Below are 24,069 nucleotides of genomic sequence, written 5' to 3'. Positions count from 1 at the left end.
GTGACCTCTCAGATTCCTATTTCTCTCTCTTCAAATATTTTGTCGGTTTCAAGTTTTTTATTTTGGTAATATACAGTGAAACAATGTGTTTTATTTAACAATCTATAACATTTTTGTGTCTCTCAATCTCTCTTCAGGGCCTTTATGTGGTTAGTTATTACTATTAGTCCTTAGTATGTCAAAAGACATGAAAAATAGAAAAATGTGAGGTGTCAGATTAGACAATTAATGAGATATTAATAAGATAACAGTAAAATAAGTATATGAACTTTTGGGTAATAGTAAAAAAAAAACTTAATGAAAGAGGTAAAAAAGAAAAAAAAAAGTTAAATGCAAAATTAGAGCGCCACTAGGTAGTATCTCATGCTTTTCCAAATGAGGTCTCTACTTATATATATATATATATATATATATATATTGATTGATTGATTTCAAAATGAGTTTGGCTTTGTTCAAAAAAAAAAAAAAAAAAAAAAACTAACTAACAAAAAAAAAAGCAAATTACAGTCATCTCCCTTGAGGTTTGAGGAAATGACATTCCCCCCAAACCTGAAGGAAAAAAATATTTTTCTCCCTTGACATTCATTTGACCAAACTCTGTTAAATTAAAATTAAATATGTATCTTAATTTGCCCTTTGGTTAAGGGTAGATTTCCAAAATTACCCTCTATTTATCCTTAAAAGTTTTACTAAACCCAAAATTAATTTTTGCCCATGTTTGTCTCATAAGTTTTGATGCAAAGCATTGGTGAGAGGTGCAATTAAAAAATTCAAGAATCTGCAAACTTATATAATATCAATTGGTAAGGTGTGACTAAAAGCGACTAAGCAACATGTTTTATAATATGCTCTTTTCATTTTGATTTTTTTTTTTTTAATGTGAATGCTCTTTTTACTAACCATAGTAAAATTTTGGTAAAAAAAAATTTGATAAAAATTTGGAATATTATGTTACCAATATTAATGAAAGGGGGGGGGGGGGAGTGTCATTTTCTTCAAATCTCAAAGGAGGGGATTGTTTTTTCCTTACATATTTAGGAGTGAGTGACATTCTCCCAAACCTTAAAGGAGGGGAGTGTAATTAAAAAAAAAAAAAATTTCAGCAAAGGGGAGGCTTTAGATTTGGGCCTTTTAAATCAAAATTTCCCCTTTAGGCCTACAAATAATGGTCTAGATTTGTATTTGGGTCAAATCTAGCCCTGACAAGAAAGTCCAAATCCGAAAAACCTAAGACTAACCAAAAATCTCATTGATAATGGATTGGGCTTCAATGAACCCATTTATCTTTAGTTTTGGTAAAAAAGGGAAAAACCCAAAATTCATTTCAAACGGATTGGTGGGTTTTGAGTTTAAAAGATAGAGGCAGTTCCAGTAAACTTGGGAGGGAAACACAAACAAATCTCTCAAAGCAAAATCCGAAAAAAAAATATCACCCATTTTTTAGGCAAGCTTTACATGGTATGAACTCTACCTTACGTTTTTGTATAGTTGTTGATGTGTAAAAGTTAATTCTACAACTTTTTTTATTGCACACCACCTGTTTGTTAAAATGCCTCTTTAATGCAGTTTCCTCGGCTTTGTTCTTCATTTTCTTGTAAATATTACTGTATGTATAAAGACTTGCTATTCTGTACATTGGAATGATCTTATATATAAATTTAAAGTAATGGGTCTCTATGTTTCTTTGACGCTATGTAGATGCTAGTCTGAGTAGGAGCAATGAGGCTTCTGGGGTTGCCAAGTGTTTGCAAAGCACATGCTATACTTCAAAGCATGAACGTTGCTGAAGTCATTTCATCGTTTTCGACAATTATAGGTAACTTGTTATATGCCAGCTTGAAAGCTATCTTCAAGGTGTATAAACCATTGTCTATCAAGGTGCTTTGATAGTTGCTTACAACAGAAAATTCAGATGAATTTGATATTTTTCTGTAAAGTATCAGTTCTAGGATTTTGAGACTTAAAGTGGTTTCTTTGTTACAGACTCCATCAAATGGTCCTACCTCTCCACAGGGAGATTGGGGGGGGGGGGGGGGGAAGATTTTTCTTCATGCATCAGGAATAGTTTAATTTATTTTGAGCTGTTTAAGTGGCTGCACTTCCAGGACCTGGAGTGCTCAATTAATGTGTTCTTGTTAAATGGGCTACAACACAAAGCCTCAAAAACTGATGTGATTTCGTGTGTCTGTCTATTTAATCATTAGGCTCTAAATTTCATAAACTAAGCTATCCCAACAAAGAAAAAAAAAAAATCTCTTATATAAGTTATTAATAATCCTTCATGTATTGCTTTTGTCATGAATAACTTGAGACATCCATAACTTGTAACAGGTAAATCTGCTGGAAGATTACAGTCTTGTGTAGAATATTCTTCTTCCACTGCTGCTAATAAAGACACTGACAGAGAGATTGGAAAAATGACATTGGCGGAGAAGTTAGCCTGTCTTGTTGAAGAATCTTCTTGTGTTAACGAGAGAAAACCCAAGAGTCGAATGGAGCTCAAGAGGTCTTTTGAACTCCGCATAAAGAAGAGGGTGAAGGAGCAATACATGAATCAGAAGTTTCAAGACCTAATGGCCAAAGTGATTGCCAATCCAGAAACTCTTCAGGATGCTTACAATTGTATAAGGCTAAACTCAAATGTAGATACATCATTAGATTATGACAGAACCCCATTTGAATCCATTGCTGAAGAGCTTTGTAGTGGGAGTTTTGATGTCAATGCCAATACCTTCTCTATCTCAACAAAGGGTGCAAGGAAAGAAACCCTTGTCCTCCCCAATCTAAAGTTGAAAGTTGTTCAGGAAGCCATCAGAATAGTTCTAGAAGTTGTTTACAAACCCCACTTTTCTAAGATTTCTCATGGTTGTCGAAGTGGGAGGGGACACTCCTCGGCATTGAAGTACATCAGCAAAGAGATCTCTAGAACTGATTGGTGGTTTACATTATGCATAAATAAAAAGCTGGATGCTTGCATTCTTGCCAAGCTCAAATCAATAATGGAGGACAAGATAGAAGATCCCAGCTTGCATGCTATCATTTGGAGCATGTTTGATTCCCAGGTACTCAATTTGGAGTTTGGGGGTTTTCCTAAAGGCCATGGTCTGCCACAAGAGGGAGTTTTGTCTCCAATACTAATAAATATATATCTTGACCTCTTTGACCGTGAATTTTACAGATTGTCAATGAAATATGAAGCTCTAAATCCATGTTTTCATACTGATCAAGATGAGTCCTATTCCAAGCTGCGCAGTTGGTTTAGGAGACAGCTGAAAGGCAATGATCTCAACTGCAAAAGTGAAGAGAATGTTAGTCTACGAGTTCATTGTTGTCGCTTCATGGATGAGATATTTTTTGCGGTCTCTGGTTCCAAAGATGTTGCTCTTGGTTTTAAGTCTGAGATTCTTAATTACTTGCAGAATTCTTTGCACTTGGATGTTGACAATGAAACAGAAATATTACCATGTGAGGGACCTCAGGGGATTCGCTTTCTGGGCTATTTGGTTAGAAGAAGAGTTAGAGAAAGTCCTGCTGTAAAAGCCATTCACAAGTTAAAGGAAAAGGTTGAATTATTTTCTTTACAAAAAGAAGAGGCGTGGAATGCCGGGACCGTTAGGATTGGTAAGAAATGGCTAGGTCATGGTTTGAAGAAGGTTAAAGAGTCTGAAATCAAGCATTTAGCTGACAGTAAGTCTGTTTTGAGCCAAGTTTCCTGTTTTCGTAAAGCTGGGATGGAAACTGATCATTGGTACAAGCTCTTACTGAAGATATGGATGCAAGATGTTAGAGCCAAAGCAGCAAAGAGCGAGGAAATTATCCTTTCTAAGTATGTTGCAGAACCATCTCTTCCTCAAGAGCTGAAGGACTCCTTTTATGAATTTCAGAGGCGTGCTAAAGAATATGTTTCATCTGAGACATCTTCTACTCTTGCTCTCTTGCCGAATTCTAGCTCTAACAAATCTGACACAATCACAGAGATTATTGCTCCTGTTAATGCTATAAAAAAGAGGCTTTTACGATATGGATTGGCTACATATGAAGGGTATGCCCGTACAACTTCTCTGCTTATTTTACAGGATAACACCCAGATTATTGACTGGTTTTCAGGTATTGTTTGCCGTTGGCTTAGATGGTATTGTGAATGTGATAATTTTAGTGAGGTAAAGCTCTTAATTTCTGATCAACTTAGGAAATCTTGCATTCGTACTCTAGCGGCAAAATACCGGATATATGAAAATGATATAGAAAAGCGATTTGACTCAGAATTGAGTAGGATTCCATCTACTGAAGAAATAGAGCAAGAGATGGCCAATGAGACATCAGATACCCAAGCTTTTGATAATGACAAGGCTTTAATGTATGGGATATCTTATAGTGGTTTGTCTTTACTTTCCCTAGCAAGAGTGGTGAGCGAGTCACGGCCTTGCAATTGTTTTGTTATGGGATGTCCGTCTCCAGCACCATGTGTATATACACTTCATGTGATGGAAAGGCAGAAGTTCCCAGGCTGGAAGACAGGGTTCTCAAGCTGTATTCATCCCAGCTTGAATAGAAGGCGGATTGGGTTGTGTAAGCAGCATTTAAAAGATTTGTATCTTGGTCAAATATCACTTCAGTCCATTGATTTTGGTGCCTGGAAATGAGTGCTTTTAGTGAATACATATCGTTGAGCAGTGGATACATGGCCTGTTGAACACTTCTTGATGTATGTGGAAGCCATTGAAGTAACAGAGGCATTGAGATGCTAATAGTTTGCCCATTTCAAATTGTCAGCATGGGAACATCAGATGTTTGACAAATGTGGAAAATTTTCAAACTTGAGTTATTTTTTCAGGTTAGTATTTGGATTATACAATTTTAGAAGCATTGAAAAGGTATGTTTTTCACTAATAGTGTGCTTGGATGGGAGGCGAGGAGAAGGGAGTAGATGGGAAGGAGGTTGGGGTTTATACTCTCCCAATTTGGATGATTTACGGATGTGGGAAAGGACTTGAGGGGATTTAATGGGATGACTTTCCCCTTCAAACCTCTTATTTTCAATTCCCTCAAATCAGAAGATTTGGAGGGGAGGGATTCTAGGTTTATTAAAACTTTTCAAGTTTCCAAATTTATCTTTAGCATTTTATCAAAATTACTGACTATACCAACCATCTACACAATCATTTTCTTTTCCTTTTTTCACTCATAGTCTCAAATTTCTTCTCTCAGACTCACTCTCAATTTCACAAACTAATTCCTCAACTTGGAGCTGCCATCAAGTCATCTTACACCCATAACCTCCAGGTTCTCTCTCTCTCTCTCTCTCCCCTTTGTGGGTGGGTGGGTGGGTGTGGGTTAGATGAATTAGAAGAAGAATATTTTTGTTCTTTTGTTGTGTTGTTTGGATTTTGGTTGTTAGTTTGAATTTATTTTTCCCCATATATGGTCAACGTGTTTGATAATTTGCTTATGTTATTTTCTTTTTGGTTTTTGGGTTATGTAGAAAATTAGAAATGGTTATTTAGATTTTTAGGTTTTGAGGTTTTGTTGATGTGAAATTTATATGGGTATCTGTGGTGGTTTTGGGAGAATTACCATGGATTAAAAAAAGAAAACAAACAAACAGAAATTGACTGTCTACCTGCTTCGGCTGAGACTTTGAAATTGAATATGATGATTTAGTCGGTAATTGCTTTCTTTAACTGAAAAGTACCGCCTATAATAGCATAAATGGTGGTTATATTGCTCTAAACTTCAGTCATATAATGCATTTGTTTAATGTTGGAATTCATGCATGGACTAAATGTGTATGTTGGAATTTCTGTGATACCATTTCTGTGAGTACTCATTTCTTATTTTCTATTTGGTTGATAGGAAAATAAAGGGAAAAAAAAGAGTATATAATTTGACTCTTTTTTTTGTTTTTGTTTTTGTCATTTGTTTTTGTTTATTGAAAAATGGAAAAGTTGACTCAAGTTAAGTGGAGTGTGTTTTTGTCATTGGTCCTAATAAGGGAATATTTTAACACTGAATATTGGGATTCTTTTTGTGTATTTTTTATGCTACCAAGTAGGCTTCTATTGTTCCTGCTTTGTTTTATGTATCACAAGTTCACAGCCATTGTAGTTGTTCTGTAAGCTATAACTACTTTTTGGAATTTTTAGGTCTCTTATGTGCTTCCAAGTCCAGATATTGTTTTCTATTTGAGAACTGTGAGGGTTCTACAGAAGATGTGTCTTGGCCTTGTTTTTGTTGGTTCTGATGAAGCCATTCTGAGCTTCCTTTTCAAAAATTTCAATTTGAAGTGTTCCTCCTTTTGAAAGTGACATTTACTAAAAGAAATGCATATTTGGTTTTCGGGGAGCTTTGATATCATGGATGATGACAATGATTTTATCGTATCTCCTCAAACATTCTCAAGCTCCCTCTCAAGCTGAAACATCTTCAAAAAAGAAGAAGAAGAAAACATGAAAAGATGATAAAGATATGGAGCAAAATATGATGCTATTCGATATGTAGCTTTCAGTAATTAGGGAAGGAAATTTAGCAATTAGAGAAGAAAATTCAGTTAATGACACAACATAGGAATTTAGGCAAGATTGTGAACCACGTGCTATCTCTATATCAAGAATCCAGCCAATAAGAGGTTTTATTGGTTATCCAATAAAGAGGTGCAAGGAACTATTATATATATATTGATGATGCACAAAAAATCGTTCGTGAACCAATGGTCCAAATGGAGAGCTTTAGAAGAATTGCAAAGATGAACACACTATCGGAAGCATTAGTGTGGGGCCGGCCCATCAGCCGATGACTCTCCGATGAGTAAGTCAGTACTCATAAAATCTTGAAGAACTCTAGAAGCATAAGGGTAAGGAAATTCCACTCATACCTTAGAACAGAGGAGGTCTGGTGTTTATATGGTGGCCTAGAGTTGATTGCGTTTCCATAATTTAGCCACTTTCTTTATAGTAAGTGTGATAGGAGGAGCGGAGTTAATAGCACTGAGATTCTCGGAGTTCACTTCCCATGTTCAGAGGATACAGGTTGGTGGATGGATCTTTTGGTGTAGTGCGTAAGAGTTTTCATATGCATAGACGTGGAGTGGAAGGCACACACTTGCAACGGATGACTAAGGTGTCATTGGTTGGCTGGGGTGCCATCGGATGGCTAACCTGAGTTCACCTCTCTTTGATGCCTGAACTTTAAGTTGAGCTGAAAGTAGTAGATATCTGCTTGAAAACAAGGGAATGTAGCTACACTTTGACAATGAATGTGCATCAACTGCGTCTGGGGTCAGTCCCTTCTCTTTGTGATTTCATATTTTGGTTTCAATTAATAGAATGTATTTTCCAACTTTTTTACTTGATTTGTTCCCCCAAGCAGCACACACACATATATATGTTGAAGATATTAATAGTAGTATCCATTAGTAATTAAATTTTCTCATACATAAACTTATTTTTTAATGTTAAAAATTTGTTAAATTCATTGTTAATGCAAAATATATTGGGTGCAATAAGTAATTTTTGGTATTGAACTAATTTTTGTTATGGTATGTTATAATTTTATTCAGTTATTATATGTTTTAGTTAAGAATTATTTTGGTATATATGAATCATAATAGAGTGCATTTTATATTTGATACAGTATAATGTTATATAGTACATTTTATAAAATTTTGTATATAAATATGACGTAACATTTTATTGAACAATTTTTTTTTTTTTTAATTTTTAATTTTCATTTGATAGATGTAATGGGAGAAGAGAGATTTGAACTTAAGATGTCTCATTTAAAAAAAATATATATATATATATATATATATGTGTGTGTGTGTGTGTGTGTGTGTGTGTGTTTTGCGGGCCCGGGGGGTAGAATACAAAAATTTGTTTTTTTTTTTTTTTTTTTTTTCACCCCTAAACTTTGTAAAGATTTTTTCTTTTTCAATAGTTTAGAAACAAAAATAAGGATGAAAAAAGAACTTTTTTAATAGTATAGGGATGAAAAACAAACTTTTAGTAAAGTTTAAGAACATAAATAAAATATTTTCAATAGTTTAAGAGACGAAAGATGAGCTTTTCAATAGTTTAAGGACAAAAAATGAACTTCTTAAAATTTAGGGATAAAAACAAACTTTTGGTAAAATTTAGAGACCAAAATAGTATTTTTCTAAAAAAATATCAATTGAGTTACATAACTCTAAACAAAAAGCCTTGTAGTGGAATATCAATAGTGGCAAGGAGGTACTTTATTCAAAAATGATTATATGATATTCTCCATCATCATCGTCATGGCAGCCACAACAATATGCTTTGTTAATTTTTTTTTGTTATTATTATTATTTAGGGATTAATAACCCTAAACACTAACCTTAAGGTTGCGTTTAGTTGGAGGTAAAATAGAAAGGATAAAAAAGAAACTGGAGAAAATAGGTTTTGGGGTTATTTGGTAAGGAGAGAAAAGTGGAAGATTTTTGACGGGGTCCAGTCATTTTCTTCCTGACCCATCAAAAACTATTCTTTTCATTTTGGAGAGAGAACATGGTGAAAGCTTGATGCCAATTTATGTTACTAAATTACCCACAATTGTTAATATCTCTCAACGACCCCTCCAACTACTTTTTCATCTTCACCACACAATTCGTATCTTGTTTCTTCTCTCTTATGCAACTTGTTTGTAGTTTGCACAACTCTCTACTTGTATGTCTCTTACCCTCCTTTTTTTTAGTTTTAACTGACGTGAATTCATTTATTAACTTTTTACTTTTATCTTTTTTTTTTTTAGGCATAATTTTTTTTTTTGTTAAACTTGGGTGATTGCATTTTTTTTTCCCTAGTTGGTTGTTTGCCTCTCTTATTCTTTTTTTTTTTTTTTTTTTTTAATTGGTCATCATTTTTTAATAAGGGCATATAAATAAATTTATATAAACTCATTTTTTTCATCTCTCAACTTTTTCACTTCCAAACAAACATAATCGAGAGAAACAAAAATCTATTATATTCTTCCACTTTTCCATCTCTCCAACCAAACAGGACCCTAAGACTATCTCTAACTCTAACCTAAATAGTATAGTATACTGCTTTCTCAAAAAAAAAAAAAAAGTATACTTATATATATATATATATATATATATTTTGGAGCAAAAGGTAAGCCTAAACACTAATATTAACACTAATCCAAATCCTAACGTCTAATGCCGAGATCCGCCATCACCAATCTCTCTGTGCTGCTTCATGAAGCTCGGAATTCTGCCATAGGCCACCGAGATCTGACTTGCAAGTTTTGATCTCCACCTTTGAGCACAGCCACTAGCCATTGCCGATAAGTTCATGTTGCATATACTTCGAAGAACCCAGCGATGCTTTCATGACTGCCTAGTGCTCTCTGAAAGTTTCTTTTCTTTTCTTTAGTTTCCTCTGAGGGAAGAGTGGAGAAGTGAAAGTGTGAGGAGAGAGAGGGCAATGGGAAGAAATGAGAAGGAAGAGAAAAAAAAAAGAAAAAAAAAAAAGAAATGACAAGATATGATTTAAATATTCTTACCAGTGTGAACACTTAAATAATATAGTGTTTATTTATAATTTTTTTTTTTAACCCTTGAGCTATAGTGCATAGCCAAGGATAGCTGTGTATTGTACCTGAGAAATCAAAATTTATGGCTTTAGCTCTATCAATGTAGCTCCAATTTTTGTAGTTGGTGGTGCTAAAAATAGCAATATAACTTTTTAGAGCATCCGTAGCAAATGTTCTAAAAATTATGTCATTTTACCACATCAAATGCCTATTTTATTATTTGCTAAACATTAAGTAGTAAAACACTGTTCAATGTTGCAAAAAAAAAAAATTTTTTACCACATCTACTAAATGGGCTAAAATTAGGTTTGGTGTGGGATATGTGCCAAATATTTAGCATTTGGCACATAACCCACATCTAGTGTGGGTGCTCTTAGCACCACTAATAATAATGCTCTTAAGCAAGTGATTAGTAGCTGTATTATTTAATTTTTTTTTTTATACAATATAGAAATTTTACTTAAGGGTGTGCGGTGGTGCAGTTGCATTATTTTTATTATTTGGGAAAGTAGTAGCTACATTAATTGTAGTAAAACATAATCAAACATTGCATGTAATTGAAAGACCACTTTTGCATTTACAACAGAGTTTTACCGACTTGTAGTCAAAATATTTCTATAAATCACCATTGTTTGAATTTAAAGAAGTTGGATATCTCACTATTGAATGACAAAATAGAAATTTCGCTAATAGTACTTACTACTAGTATTTTGATTTTCATGGTGCCAGTCTAGTCACCGTTCATTTGCTTAAAATACTCTTTTTTTTTTCCCTATAAAAAAAAAAAAAAAAAAATTTCTCCAAACCATGTAACAGTAAAAATGGTGAACAAAAAAACATTCATCCAGGATTTTTTTTTTCCTTTGAAATCAGCAATTCTACTTCCAATTTCTGTTAACAAAAAAGCATGAAATTAGTAATGCTATTTTCAATTTAGAAAAAAGAAAAAGGAAAAAGAAATCCAAATTTGGTGCCAATCACCATAGAATGGACAATAAGTTTAAAATCCTATAGTATTAACTATTATACTATTATTATTACACTTCTAGAATTTAAACTTATGACGCCAATTCTATAATAATTATTGATATCAATTGATTTTTAGTGTAAGTGAAGTTTAATTTGAACTCTATATTACATATTCGACCACACTTCTAGAATTTAAACTTATGACGCCGATTCCATAATAATTGTTGACATCAATTGATTTTTAGTGTAAGTATAGTTTAATTTGAACTCTATAATACATATTCGGCCATACCAGGGAAAAAAAAAACACAACAAAAATAAGAAAAAAAAAAGTCAAAAACAAGAAAAATGAAAAAAACAAAAAAAAAATGTTGGTCCAAATCACATACATCCGGCTATCAAAAAAAGTATCAACCATAATTTCAACGAAAAAAGTGTCAGAGAGAGAGAGAGAGAGAGAGAGAGAGAGAGAGAGATGGCTACAATAATAAATTGCTTAAGAGTAGTACCCAAAGTAACAAACACAAACACTGAACCTTTCGTTTCTCTCTTCTCCAAAAGGGTCTCTAGATTAGCAATAGTAGCATCATTTTCGTCCTCAACAATGTCTTACGAAAAGGAACTCGCGGCTGCCAACAAAGCCGCCTCTCTCGCTGCTCGACTCTGCCAGGCATCTCTCTCTCTCTTGCCTGTATACGTTGCTCGTTTTTTGTTTGTATGAATGTAAATGCACACAAAGGAGACATAGGCATGCAAGGTTTCTGTTTTTGTGATTATGCAATGTTTGATATCTTGGATGATGTGTGTGTGTGTGTGTGTGTGTGTGTGTGTTTTGGTCTGTGTTGGGAGTATTGTTAATTTGAAGATAGGGAATTTGTTAATTTGAGAGGAACCCAGAAGCTAAATTCATTGTTTGAGCAAAATTTAGAGCTTAATGGTGTTGTTTGAGTGAAACCCAGATCCTAAAAATGATTATTTTGAACAATTCAGAGCATGATGGTGTTATTTGAATGAAACCCGGATCCTAAAAATTATTATTTTGAGCAATTCAGAGCATAATAGTGTTATTTGACTGAAACCCAGATCCTAAAAATCATTATTTTGAGCAAAATTCAAGCATAATATTGTTAGTTGAGTGAAGCCCAGAACCCTCACATCATCATTTGAGGAAAATTCAGAGCATAATGGTGCTAGTTGAGTGAAGCCCAGAACCTAAAATTATTGTTTCAAAAAAATTTCTGAGCATAATAGTGTAATTTGAGTGATTCCCACAACCTAAAGTGCTTATAACTTATAAGATCAGATGGATTTTAGATGTAGTTGTGCTTGGTTTAGCAATATTGGTACACTGATACTGTTGTTTTATACTGTCTGGACTCTGGAGCAAAAATAAAATTCAAAATTGTTATCCCTTCTCCGATAAAAAGATAAAAAAAGAAAGAATTGTTATTCCTTCTTTTTCTAATTCTTTTTGGCTGTTTCCTTTTTATGCAATATCTAAATGTTGTTAGTGTTTGCGGTTTGAGCCCTGAAATCATTGATTTAGCAAAATCCAAAATCTAAAATTCTAATTTGAGCCAAGGCAATACTGTGGGTTGTACAAATCTTATGGAAATCTTCTTTGTTTGCGAATGGCATGCTGCTTGTGTATTGTGTGATGTATGGGCATATGACACATCTCATCTTTGTATCTGAGTTGTCATGCATGACATGTTGTTTTGGAAAGGGAAGTTTAAATGCACAGATTTTTTTTTTTTTTAAAAACTTTAATTTGACGTTTATTTTACTCAGTGCAGTTTAAATTATGGGATTTTTTTTGCGTAGTGCTTATTTATACCGAGGGTGAACTTCCTCTTGTTATCTGGATATGTGGTATAGACTCATAGACCTAAGCATTTTGTAGAATTAAATAAGGAGTGCATTGTGCAACACATTCCTATCATAGTTCCATATTTTTGTCTGGTTTGATATGACAGTTATTTTGTAGAATATGATTGGTCAGTAATTAAGGCCGAAATGTAAAGTTTCATCCGGATTTTGTTTTTGTGTTTATGGATATATTGTATTTTAATTGTGGAAAGCTGATTTGATGGGGTGTCATTTTCTCCTCCAGAAAGTGCAAAAGGAGCTGTTGCAATCAGACGTCCAGTCGAAATCAGATAAAAGTCCTGTGACAGTGGCTGATTATGGTTTGTTGTCAAACTCTTCTGTGCATTCCTTTCATTTTCTAGAAATTTTATTGTCTCTCTTTCTCGTTCTCATAGTTAATACATGTGAACCCTGATCACAAAAGGACTTTACAGATTTTTAAGCATGTATAGATTAGTCTGGCTTATTGCATAGGCAGAATAGTGAAATAATTTCTTTTAATGAGTAAATAACTTTATAAAAAAGTGCAAAAGAGGGGTGCAACCCTAGTACACGACGAGAGGCATACAAAGGAACAGCCAAAAAGAAAAAAAGAAAAGAAAAAAAAAAAGTTAACTGGTAAAGTTCAGCTTATCTAAAAATCTATAACATCTGTTGCCAAAGATGGGTAGGTGGCTAGCTTTTATTAATATAAAGATAGTAGAACAATTACTTCAACTTTGTTACCAAAGTTCTTTTTTTCTTTTTTTTTTTTTTCTTTTTTTTTTGGCTTCAAACATGCATGCGTTTCTCTCCCTTCAACTACTCCACATCATACACAAAGGCATTACCTTCCAAGTTGCTGCATTGACATTTTTTTTTTTTTTTTTGTTTTTTTGGAAAATTCTCCCCAACATGCCAAAATTCAATGATGAACTTTGGCACAACCCAACTCACCCTAAAAAAAAACATAGAAAAATATTCAACAGACCACAAATCTCTAGCAGTCACACAATACAGGAAAAGATGATCCACTGATTCCCCATCAAATTTACACATGACAAATAGTGATGGATAAAGTATAAAGAAATCATTAACCTCAATACCCTGTTTCCTTTCAATCGTTAGAAGTTCACCCTTTGCAACTGTCCAAGCAACACAGCCACCCATGGAGGAGCTCTAATATTCCAGATAGCTTTCCATGGGTTTCTGTTGTCCCTTCTTCTCTCAATGCCTTGTAGTTATCATTCACACAAAAAGCATGGCTTTTTGAAATATTCCAAACACCAGCTTTTCTGCACCTCCATAATTTTTTCTAGCAGCATATAAAACATCCTAAAATAACTTAATGGACTCTAATTCCCAATCTTGAACTATTCTAATAAATGATGGATTACACTGAACGGTACCTCCTGAGAAATCCATGAAATCTGCCATGGTCAAGGCTCTATTTCTAGCTATTAGAAACTGCTCTGTGTAGGAGTTCTTGAAAGCGTCATCCCCACATCAGTGGTCATGCCAAAAACGAATCCTAGTTCCATACCCTACCTCAAAACAATTAAATCTGGCAAAAGTAATCCATCCATTCCGAATGTGCTTCTAAAGACACACACCATAAGATCCACTAGCAACATCCGAACACCAACACCCCAAGAAATTCCATATTTATTTTCCAATTGTCTTGAATTCATTCCTCCCCCATAAGATATCCATTTGAACACCCTATCCTATATGCTACTCTAGCGGGAACAAGGGACAAAGACTTGAGATATGTGGGAAGGCTAGAATGTTTACTCTTTATCTATGTGAATATATCTCCCTTTGATAGATAAATCTTGGTAAACTATAACTTTGGTCCCTTAAATCAAATTTAAAAAGTTTGACTTTGGTCCTTCAATTTTTTGAAGGTGGCATTTTAGTCCCTCCATTAATTTTCCATCAAATTTATGCCATGTGATTTAAGGCATCCTCCAATGTGGTAATTATCTGAGGGGCACTAGTTTTATTTTTCTCCTCTCGTCTCTCTTCTTTTACTCTCCAGTTTCCAACCACCTAGGCTGTAACCCAAAAAAGCAAAAATCATTCACACTCAATTCATCCCAAATTAGCATACCCAAAAACCACAAAATTATTGTGAACTTAGACCCCAAATCAAGTCAGCAATTGGTTATGAGGCTTTTTATGTGGCTGCAATGGTGGGCATGTATTATGTGGTGCCACAGTTCAAGTCTTTGGCTTGGGTGCTTGTGGGTTGGGGGCTTTGTTCCCCAACTGTAAAACCAAGTGAACTTGTTCAATCCCTTCTAACTCAGTCTCCAGCCCCACCACCACCATGTTGATGCTGGATGTAGGTCTTCACCAGCAAGATGGTGTTGGATTTAAGTCCTTTCTGGAGTGAGAATGTCAGCCATGAAATGGATAAACTCGGTGACTCACACTCAGCACCTGCAAGACTCATTGGATGTCACCTGGTCAATTGGGAGATGAAGCCTTAGATGGCTCAGGGCAAGAAGGCCAATGTTGCCACAACCACGTCATATCATGAGCCGAATTTGAAGTCAATGACTTTTGGGTTTGGCATGATAGATACGGTTAGGTTTATCACTTATGCAATGATCTAAAAAATAATGACAAGTTGGAGCATGGGAAACTCAACACCATTGAGTCTTGTGTTTTGCTGAACATGTATTGTTCTTCAGGTTATCCTTTTGTATATATCCTGTATACATGAGGTCATTCTGTTTTCCTAAAAAAATTTCATTATTACTAATCAAAGCATACTATTTTTATATGCAATTGGGTAACTTTTGAGCTGAATGTGTTACCTTTGAATTTCTGTGAATAGAACATGTTGCATATATAACCATATCAATAGGTATTCTAATAACTGTCACATTGTCCACAGTCATGCTTTTAAATTCAGTGAATTGGCTATCCAATTTTCTTTTCTGTGCGGATGTGGCTGTTGTGGTTAATTTTTTTTTATTATTTTCACCATTTCAATAAAGGCTATGTTATAAAGTATGTTGGTCATTCCAGTGCTCGTTCCATTTTTAACTTTTAGGATTGACATGAACTGAAATTGATTGCCATTTTGTTTCTAATGCTTACCTATGATTTCCAGGTTCACAAGCTCTAGTTAGTTTTGTGCTGGAGAATGAACTTCCTTCTGAATCATTCTCATTAGTGGCTGAGGAGGTGAGTGTGAATGCTTTTGCTAGATTATCCAGAGACATGCAGATGCTGTATTCTTTTCTCCCAGTTGAACAATCTTTAAAGCTTAAATTTTCTAGGATTCAGGAGATCTTCGGAAGGAAAGTGGCCAGGAAACACTACAGCGTATTACAAAACTTGTGAATGATACTCTTCTCAGTGATGGATCATTTAGTGTTTCTTCTTTAACCACAGAAGATGTGCTTAGGGCCATTGACAGAGGCAAGTCTGAAGGTGGTTCTCATGGGTGGCACTGGGTTTTGGATCCAATAGATGGCACTAAAGGGTATGGTTCGAAACTTAAAATATGACTAGTGCTTTAAGGATTTGATCTCTTACCCAAAAATAGAATTAGGTATCTCAAATAGCATGTTGTTGTTATAGGCATTTAGTTAAATATAGATGGAGTCTTTTTCTGGACTTGTATAAAATGTTAACAGCTTAACCATGGTGGCAATAACTAGCAAAATTGGAGCTTACTGGATTAAAGGTTTGGAAAGATGTCTGTATAAATTTCCTTTGAAAAAATGGTCTTGATTAATTGTGTGCTTATGATTTTGATCATTTTTTCTTTCCTCCAATAGATTTATATGTGTTGATAGCTCTTGAATTTGTTGTTTCTTGGCTACATTCATCTAGACATGAAATGGTTTATATAAACTTATAGGTCTGATACCAATGATCTGTAGCTCAAAGGGCACTTTGTCCTCCCTTAATAATTGGATGGACAGTAAGTTCATGGGTTCTGGACTCATGGGGTTTGTGTATAATTAATTATAAAAAATAAAGTGAAATAAATGTATTAGGCTGATACTTGAATGGGAAATTTATGAAATTTGGCATCTGATGTTCTGCTTTGGGACATATGATTTTCTGCATGTTAACATGGAACAGTAGGCAATGTGATGCTTTCATCTGAACTAATAATGTCCTAATGCTTTCCTCTTGTGGATACTAAAAGTCCTTTTTCACAATTGTTTCTATCCATTTCCATATGCCTTTATTGTTTCTGAGCCTTCCTGAAGTCCTGGTTTTTCCTCCATGTGATCCAAATCACTTGTAACTTTTGGTGTCACTTGTGTGATGGGACACAAATTGATGCATGGAAATGTTTCAAAGATTTGTGTAATATTATGACAAATTTAGCTATGGTGACATCTCAGGTGTTTGGCATTGTGATAGGAAATGAAGTACGTTTAGAAGACTAAAGGAACTAGACAAAAATCAGTGGTCTCTAACTCTCTTTGGCGAAACTTCCTTTTTCATTGCTTTGTTTTGTACTTTCTATTTGCTGATTTATATATTTTATCAGTGATTCACTTGTCAACTGAGTGCTTATTTTCTTAATGCATTCACTTGTCAATTGAGTGCTTCATATTTTGTAATAGATTTCTAAGAGGAGACCAATATGCTATAGCACTGGCATTGCTAGATGAAGGGAAAGTAGTGTTGGGCGTCCTGGCTTGTCCAAATCTTCCATTAGTTTCCATTAGTGGTGATAGTCAGCATTCTTCACATGATGAAGTGGGTTGCCTTTTCTTTGCCAAAGTTGGTGCAGGAACATATATGCAGTCACTGGATGGTTCTTCGCCAAAAAAGGTTCTCACTTGTAGGAAGTTATATCAGTGCTTACTGTATTTATATAGGTATTTGGCACTTCAAACCAGTTGTCTTTTTATTGCCCGTTGTAGGTGCATGTCAGTACTACTGAAAATCCAGAGGAAGCATCATTATTTGAATCCTTTGAAGCAGCACACTCCCTGCATGACTTGTCTAGCTCCATTGCAAAAGTAGTTTGTTCTCTATTCTCCTCTATTAATACTATTATTTCTGTTATTCTCTTAAATTTCTTGTTTTAAAATATTTATTTGTGGACAGAAACTTGGTGTCAAAGCACCACCGGTTAGAATTGACAGCCAAGCTAAATATGGGGCACTGTCCAGAGGAGATGGAGCCATATATCTGCGATTCCCTCATAAAGGATACCGTGAGAAGATATGGGATCATGCTGCTGGGTGCATTGTTGTGACTGGTAATGAAAATATGTTTTCCATCGTTCTTTTCTCTCTCAACTTAAAGTGGCCTAGGTACAAGTCTCTTTTTTGGATATCCTGTCTTTCTCACTTTTTTCTGATACCTCATGATGATGATGATATGTATTATTATTATCTCACAATTGAAGGCTTTAAACTAATAAAGCATTCAACTAGTGATGACTCCATAAACACAATAGGCATAGGGAGGGGCCCTATGCAAAATTAGTGAGACTAGGAGATATCAGCTGTGTCAGTTAATTAAATCACATGACAATGAGCTTTAGCCCTAATGTGCTCCCTTCCCTTGTAAGAGCATGGTTGTGGGTGAGGTTGGTTGTGGGTTCAATACCTATATCAGATGCATGCGAAACTGATCAATAATAAGGAGGATTTATTTAACTTGCATTTCTGATACCTGTGCTTATGGAATTTCTTTAATGAACTTTTGCAGAGGCCGGTGGTGTGGTGACAGATGCTGCTGGGAACCCTTTGGATTTTTCTCAAGGAAGATACCTTGATCTTGACACAGGCATAATTGTTACCAATCAGAAATTGATGCCATCACTCTTGAAGGCAGTTAGAGAATCCCTGGATGAGAAAAATTCATCCCTGTGATTTTCCTGTTGAACACGAGATCCAAATCCTGGATTTTGTTTACCAAAAACAACTCAAATAATTCCAATGAGCTGTAGTTCAATCACTATAAAAAAACTTAATGATTTTTACCTTTATACTGGTAAGTGTAAAATTTTGTAATTTGATGTAATGAATTATTTGATTAGATCCTTGTTAACGAATTTGAGCATCCTTAGGTACAGCCGCAAGAATCTAAACGTCCATGGCTATGAGTTTTGAGACTTCTCCATTAATAATTAGTGGTGCAAGTAATCCTTTGTTTAATTAATTAATTCTAAAAAGATAACCTTTTATTTTATTTTCCTTCCAAAATGTTAGAATGACATTTAAACAAGCAACATTCATGGTGACATGAGCTTCTGAATCTCTGATGGTTTTTCCTTATTATAATGGTAGGCAGCTTAACAATTTATCCTCAGGAACTAGTCAGACGTCAAAATGATTGTTGATTTCAAACGGGTTATTCAGTGCAAGTAATAAATTTTCAAAATACTATTAATTAATTTGTAATGCTGAGTTCCCTTGAAAAAATTTCTTAACCAAGCAGACAAGCACTAAAGAATAATTATTTCACATGGTGTGCAAAGTTCGGTGTGGTAATTGCCAATTGATGCTCAATAAGATTGAAAAGTATATTATGCACCAGGTATATGTAACAATTACATGTATGTTGGACTCGTATACATGGCAACCATATGCATGCGAGAGTGATGTTACACATACTTATTAGTTATTACAATATTACACAAGAAACCACCTTCAATAAGATCTTGTTACCTGATAAACCATAAATTTACAGCATGGCACCCATCAATGGTTACATAACCATAGTTCCTGCCAGTGGTTCCACAAATCTTAACACTTGAAATCTAGATAGACTCTTTCAACACCACAAATCCTATACCCCTAGTGTGTTCAGTGTTCAAACTTCAAACCCGAACCTCTGTACTTTATATGTAAAGCAATATATCATTAGACTACAAAGTCATCCATAGGCCTATCATTGAATTGGTTTTTTATTGATCGCATGATAGTGTGGGGTCAAATTGAAGCCAAGAAAGACAGGCGAGAAACTAAAGAAAACTAAAAAGCTGCAAAGGGAAAATAGCTTCAAGAGTCTTGTTGGAGACTGCTCAGATTCAGTTGCAAAGATGTGCTGTTTGTGTCACTATCATATATCGGACAAAATGTGCAAGAGCTCACATCTTTGGAGTATCAACATTGGATAAAATATACCTTTGAGAGGGCTAATTGCATATTACCCTTGAAACTGCAAGCGTCGAATCTTTCAATTACAATGTTTGTGATAACAAAAAATTCAAGAGAACAAATTCAACCTTTATTGGAAGTAGATTCCAACTATAAAAAGAATCGTCCAAGTCTAGGCAGGAACATCTGATGGGTAGTCCCGTGGGTGTCTTCTGATTGTCTCTCTAAGCAGTTTCTCCTGCTCGTGGAGATTGGATGGGGGAACATCATATACATCTGTGAAAATGTCTGCCACTGGAGGTTTCTCAGCTTTTTCTGCAACTTGAATTGCATGCAGTAGCTGTACCAAAAGCATCATCAGTGCAAAACTTTCATACTATAATACTTATATTTGAGTGTGACTATCCTGAAAACATGACCAGGATGCTCATGAGAAAACTTTTGAAACAAAAGAATTAAAGAAAGCATAGTGCAGAATTTTTATTATACACATGATCTTGAAATTGCTTCTGATATATATGTAAGTTCTACCTGCTGCCTCACACTGCTTCTGAACTCTAACTCAGCCTCACTGCTCCACCAATCTTTACTTTCAATCCAATTTCTAAATCTAGTTACTGGGTCTTGTGACAATTTCCACCATTCAATCTCATCAACTGGACGATACTTGGTGGAATCATCAGACGTGGAGTGATGTCCCACTCGATATGTTAGAGCCTGCAATGAAAAAGATCAAACCAAAATCTGTAGTCAGAGCATCCGGATTCTAGAGTTCATCATGGTGCCTCTCAAAGCCCGAGAGGTTGTAAAAAAAAATCCTTATTACCTCGATTAAGATTGGTCTGTGTTCAGTTATTGCCATTTTACGTGCAGCATGAACTGCACCATAAATGGCAAGTGCATCATTACCATCTACACGAATACTTCGGACTCCATAAGCAGAACCTCTAACAACTACACCATCACCTGCCAATGAATGGGTGAAAAATGTGTCAGGATACCCAGAGACTTTCCCTAATAAGAATTGTCAACATACAAGAATCCATAAGAAAAAAGAAAATACTTCTAAACTGGTCTGAAGTAGGGGTGCTGATAGCCCATCCGTTGTTTCGACAGATAAATATTACTGGGGCCTCCAAAACCGCCGCAAAGTTTAAAGCACCATGGAAATCTCCCTATCACATTACTCAACGTATTAGAAGATAAACAACCCAAAGCAATGCTTCTCAAATTAAAAAAGCCCCTTGGAATGCTAATGGAAATGAATCATTTTACATGTTTTTCATAGCCACTAAAAAGCTTTATCCTTTGTTCAGATGGAGGGAGCTTGGGGGGTGGGGCTGTGGGGGGAAGATTGTTAAAATATCTGTTCTAGACATGCCCTTAAGTGCGTTCTCTAATTCTCAAGAATAGGGTCAATGTAAAATGGTGAAGTTACTACAAAAACTAAATAGTCACTTGCTAAAAAAGAATTAGAAAATATTGACGACAATCGATCTGCCTTTGTACGCTATTGATACGTACAGGAAATGGAATAGGCTCATTTCAAATACTATGACAATCAAAATTTTCTGAACATACTTTTCCATTATATTCTCATCAGCATTTTGAAAAAAAAAAAGAAGAAGATTTTTCTCTTCTGATAATGCTGATAAAAATATACCTCACTTGAGCCACCATCACCAAAATAGGTTACTGCACATGCATCTTTTCTATCCATCTTCAGAGCATATGCAGCACCAACAGCATGGGGAAGTTGTGTTCTGCAAACAGTAAGAAACACTTGTGGCATGACTTGCTTGATTTTTGCCTTAAGAAACTCTATATGACCTCCTCAATGGATAAGCAATCAGCTTTGTAAATTGTGTATAGACAAGGTTCATATCTTACGCAATTGTTGATGCTACAGTAAAGTAATTGTGCTTGTTAGAGCCATAATGGATAGGCATCTGCCTGCCTTTTCCATGATCAGCTTTGTTTACAAAACACTGATTTGCAAATTCTTGAAGGGTGAAACCACGCCATAATAGCACTCCTGGCTCTCTGTACTGCAAGGAATATCATATAAGCCTAGTCTAGCATCAATTTTAAACTTGCATATATCAAATTACAATATAATGTGATATATAAAAACAACGGAGATGGTGATGACCGTGTTTGTGCATACTGCTTGGAAGGATTGTAAGGGAAGAACACATGCATGCATGTGCTTGTAACCTGAGGGAAGACATGGTCATCAGCAGTGAGAGCTGCTGCAGTTGCAATGTTGATGGCCTCCTCTCCAATTGTGGTCAGATAAAAGGAAATTCTTCCTTGCCTTTGTGCTTCATAAAAAAGAGTGTCCATGGTTTGAAGTGTAATCATGTCAGTGTACATTTTTACAGCAAGTTCCTCACCGACCTAATTACAGTGGTATCCCATAGATCATTAGGATCTTTTGTGATTATATACGGTTATGGGAAAAAAAAAAAAATCCATCTTCTGTGAAATGGGGAAGGGAAATACCTGTACTAAATTGCTGCCCAAAATCAGCTGACCATCGTCATCAAGGACTCTGTAGCATTGTGTACGCTCCTCGGGGGATTCAGATATGAATGTCATTTTAGGAGAGAATCTAACCTTTCCTCCTGGAAAATCCAAGACCTGAAATTGAAGATAGATTCAGTGAGTACAAATAACAGCTTGCACGTGGAATGTTATAATTGATGTCCTTTCTAGGCATTGATGGTTCATTATTAAGCAACTGAAAAATATCTCTGGTCGTGCCTTTCTATGGAAATAAATTTGTATGAGAAGTTGTGGTGGCCTGTAATCTATCCATAATACGTTGTATGTCCCATTATATATTCTGACAACCAAGCAAGTGGCATTGGCCTACAAGTCTTCTGACTGATGTATCCAACATACAGAAAGTTATGATCACCCTGGAAATTTCTAATAGCCAACTCTTTCACGATCTTTATTAAAACAGTTGAGAAATCTTACAATGGCCATTGCAAGTTATTGCTTCCCAAAATATCCGAAAATATAATTAGTGTCATATGTGAACATGACTTGAATTTACATCACACCATGGGATGTCTTCATCAAAATATACAAGAAAATTTTCTCACACCACATTTGTAACTTTACTAGATGATTTCTGAATTGGACATGATCATCATCCTGGTACACATGACCATCAATTGCATTGAATTTGATTTATGGATGGAATGTCATTTCACCTTGTAAATTTGTAAACGTGACTCTTACTTTTATTTCAATCCATTTAGTATGGAAAGCTCTGACTCTAAACTAGAAACATTATTCACCGCTCCACTAAACATGCGCTGTGGATTACTCCAAATTATAATACAATTGACAGCATGAACATGCAAAATTTACAGTTTATTATAATATATCTGATTATCCATAAATATAATACCTAAAATATTACAACATAGCCCATCAATTCATGTAATTCCAATATAGAAGCTAAACAGGTGCAATTTAGAGGGGGCTTTAGGATCCAGGTGTTTTGAGTTCACTTGACATTTTGCCAGCCAACAATGTTTTTGGCCACTAAAAGCAATGCTAAACTTCTAAAAGGTAGGCCTTATTTGTTCATCCAAAAACATGATCTTTCTACAATTAATTAATTATAAGTAAAATCACAACATCAGGATGGATTCAATTAATCTTACCATAAACAATAAACAAAAGCATAATTGAGGACCAAATTGCCAATTCAAATAATCAGCCCTGCCAATTATTGCTTGCTACTGGTTCCATGAGACAATGAGTATGACACATAATAATTTATCCAACACATGGAAAAAAAAAACACAAGAAACAAAATGATTTGGTCATATTCAAACCACAAATATACAAAAAATTCAACATACAATAAAAGTATTCCAATTTTTATTTTTTGGGTAAGTTCTATTGTACCTTGTTGTCATCAGCATCATTGAGAGAATTCAATTGTTTTCCGGGTTTGGTTGATTTGAAACGACAAGCAGAGAAAAGAGTTGCTTTGACACTCAAATCTGCATCTGGGTTTCCTAGATTATGAGCAATTGGAGCTGTAACTGGAAATTCTTGATGATGGGATGAAGTAGAATTCCAAGAACTGGGGGTGATCATATCAAACAAACCCATCCTGTATTTTAGATGGTTGATAAGTTTTGGTGATTTCCTCATGCACAAAGCCATGAGAGATAGAATCAAAGATTGAAATTAGTTTCAAGTATAACAAACTGAACTGAAAATGGAGAGACAGAGACAGAGACAGAAACAGAGAGAAGAGAGACAAAGCTTCAACGCAATCCCATTTATGAGTATGGTTTGGTCCCTGATTGCATGACACGTCAGATTTTTTAAATAACGTCTCCCTGTTTCTTTTCTTTTCGGTACAAATATTCCTCCATTTATGCCTTATCCGCACTAGATAATACTATTAAAGTATGCTACGTCCATCCAGTCAAAGAAAAAAAAAAAAAATAAAAGGAAAAAGTTTGGTAATAACTACTATTCTTAAAGTGATTTTTTTATTAGGCGTGAATTTTGATAAATCAATAATTAAATTATATTTTTTTGAGATTAAATTTTGTAAGGATGTAGTGTA

The 24,069-nt window shown here is 34.9% G+C and overlaps 3 protein-coding genes across 8 annotated transcripts; 2 read left to right on the top strand and 1 right to left on the bottom strand.

The window, feature by feature from the left end:
• Positions 1-1,218: 1,218 nt before the first annotated feature.
• On the top strand, positions 1,219-7,419 carry LOC115965849 (nuclear intron maturase 4, mitochondrial). 4 transcript variants are annotated; one of them, XR_004086205.1, is made up of 5 exons: positions 1,219-1,458; positions 1,699-1,816; positions 2,332-4,834; positions 5,209-5,283; positions 6,144-7,419. XR_004086205.1 is itself a non-coding variant. In XM_031085138.1 (3 exons), exons 2-3 carry the CDS (start codon positions 1,720-1,722, stop codon positions 4,641-4,643), a joined length of 2,409 nt encoding a protein of 802 aa, XP_030940998.1. In that variant the 5' UTR covers positions 1,219-1,458; positions 1,699-1,719; the 3' UTR covers positions 4,644-5,301. The 4 variants fall into 4 exon arrangements, 1 of the variants encoding a protein (XP_030940998.1); XR_004086206.1 differs by having other exon boundaries at positions 2,332-5,079; XR_004086207.1 differs by lacking the exon at positions 5,209-5,283.
• Positions 7,420-10,900: 3,481 nt separating this feature from the next.
• Positions 10,901-18,415, top strand: LOC115963512 (SAL1 phosphatase-like). The gene is made up of 8 exons (XM_031082522.1): positions 10,901-11,191; positions 12,635-12,710; positions 15,494-15,567; positions 15,663-15,868; positions 16,971-17,181; positions 17,274-17,372; positions 17,461-17,614; positions 18,070-18,415. The coding sequence occupies exons 1-8, from the start codon at positions 10,997-10,999 to the stop codon at positions 18,231-18,233; spliced, it is 1,179 nt and encodes a 392-aa protein (XP_030938382.1). The 5' UTR covers positions 10,901-10,996; the 3' UTR covers positions 18,234-18,415.
• A 944-nt stretch (positions 18,416-19,359) lies between these two features.
• Positions 19,360-23,839, bottom strand: LOC115963511 (2-oxoisovalerate dehydrogenase subunit alpha 2, mitochondrial-like). Of its 3 annotated transcripts, none has more exons than XM_031082519.1 (9): positions 23,394-23,839; positions 21,969-22,106; positions 21,616-21,863; positions 21,354-21,506; positions 21,127-21,226; positions 20,527-20,638; positions 20,290-20,429; positions 19,995-20,180; positions 19,360-19,803 (listed from the first exon to the last, which is right to left on the bottom strand). In XM_031082519.1, the coding sequence occupies exons 1-9, from the start codon at positions 23,655-23,657 to the stop codon at positions 19,636-19,638; spliced, it is 1,509 nt and encodes a 502-aa protein (XP_030938379.1). In that variant the 5' UTR covers positions 23,658-23,839; the 3' UTR covers positions 19,360-19,635. The 3 variants fall into 3 exon arrangements, with proteins under 3 accessions (XP_030938379.1, XP_030938380.1, XP_030938381.1); XM_031082520.1 differs by having other exon boundaries at positions 21,631-21,863; XM_031082521.1 differs by having other exon boundaries at positions 21,354-21,511; positions 21,681-21,863; positions 23,394-23,838.
• Positions 23,840-24,069: the final 230 nt, after the last annotated feature.

This window comes from Quercus lobata, chromosome 10, assembly GCF_001633185.2.
Source record: "Quercus lobata isolate SW786 chromosome 10, ValleyOak3.0 Primary Assembly, whole genome shotgun sequence".
Lineage (NCBI taxonomy): Eukaryota > Viridiplantae > Streptophyta > Magnoliopsida > Fagales > Fagaceae > Quercus > Quercus lobata.
The sequence above is the reverse complement of the archived record's forward strand: the minus strand, read 5'-3'. Positions and strand labels throughout refer to the sequence as shown.

What these genes read in the sequence shown, in the direction of transcription:
- LOC115965849 (XM_031085138.1), top strand. Translation starts at nt 1,720, where the DNA reads ATGAGGCTTCTGGGGTTGCCAAGTGTTTGCAAAGCACATGCTATACTT. An exon ending in ATCGTTTTCGACAATTATAG is followed by an intron (nt 1,817 to 2,331) that starts GTAACTTGTTAT and finishes AACTTGTAACAG; the next exon opens with GTAAATCTGCTGGAAGATTA.
- LOC115963511 (XM_031082519.1), bottom strand. Translation starts at nt 23,657, where the DNA reads ATGGCTTTGTGCATGAGGAAATCACCAAAACTTATCAACCATCTAAAA. An exon ending in ATGATGCTGATGACAACAAG is followed by an intron (nt 22,107 to 23,393) that starts GTACAATAGAAC and finishes CTTCAATTTCAG; the next exon opens with GTCTTGGATTTTCCAGGAGG. An exon ending in TGGGCAGCAATTTAGTACAG is followed by an intron (nt 21,864 to 21,968) that starts GTATTTCCCTTC and finishes CACTGTAATTAG; the next exon opens with GTCGGTGAGGAACTTGCTGT.
- LOC115963512 (XM_031082522.1), top strand. Translation starts at nt 10,997, where the DNA reads ATGGCTACAATAATAAATTGCTTAAGAGTAGTACCCAAAGTAACAAAC. An exon ending in CCAATAGATGGCACTAAAGG is followed by an intron (nt 15,869 to 16,970) that starts GTATGGTTCGAA and finishes ATTTTGTAATAG; the next exon opens with ATTTCTAAGAGGAGACCAAT. An exon ending in TGTCTAGCTCCATTGCAAAA is followed by an intron (nt 17,373 to 17,460) that starts GTAGTTTGTTCT and finishes ATTTGTGGACAG; the next exon opens with AAACTTGGTGTCAAAGCACC.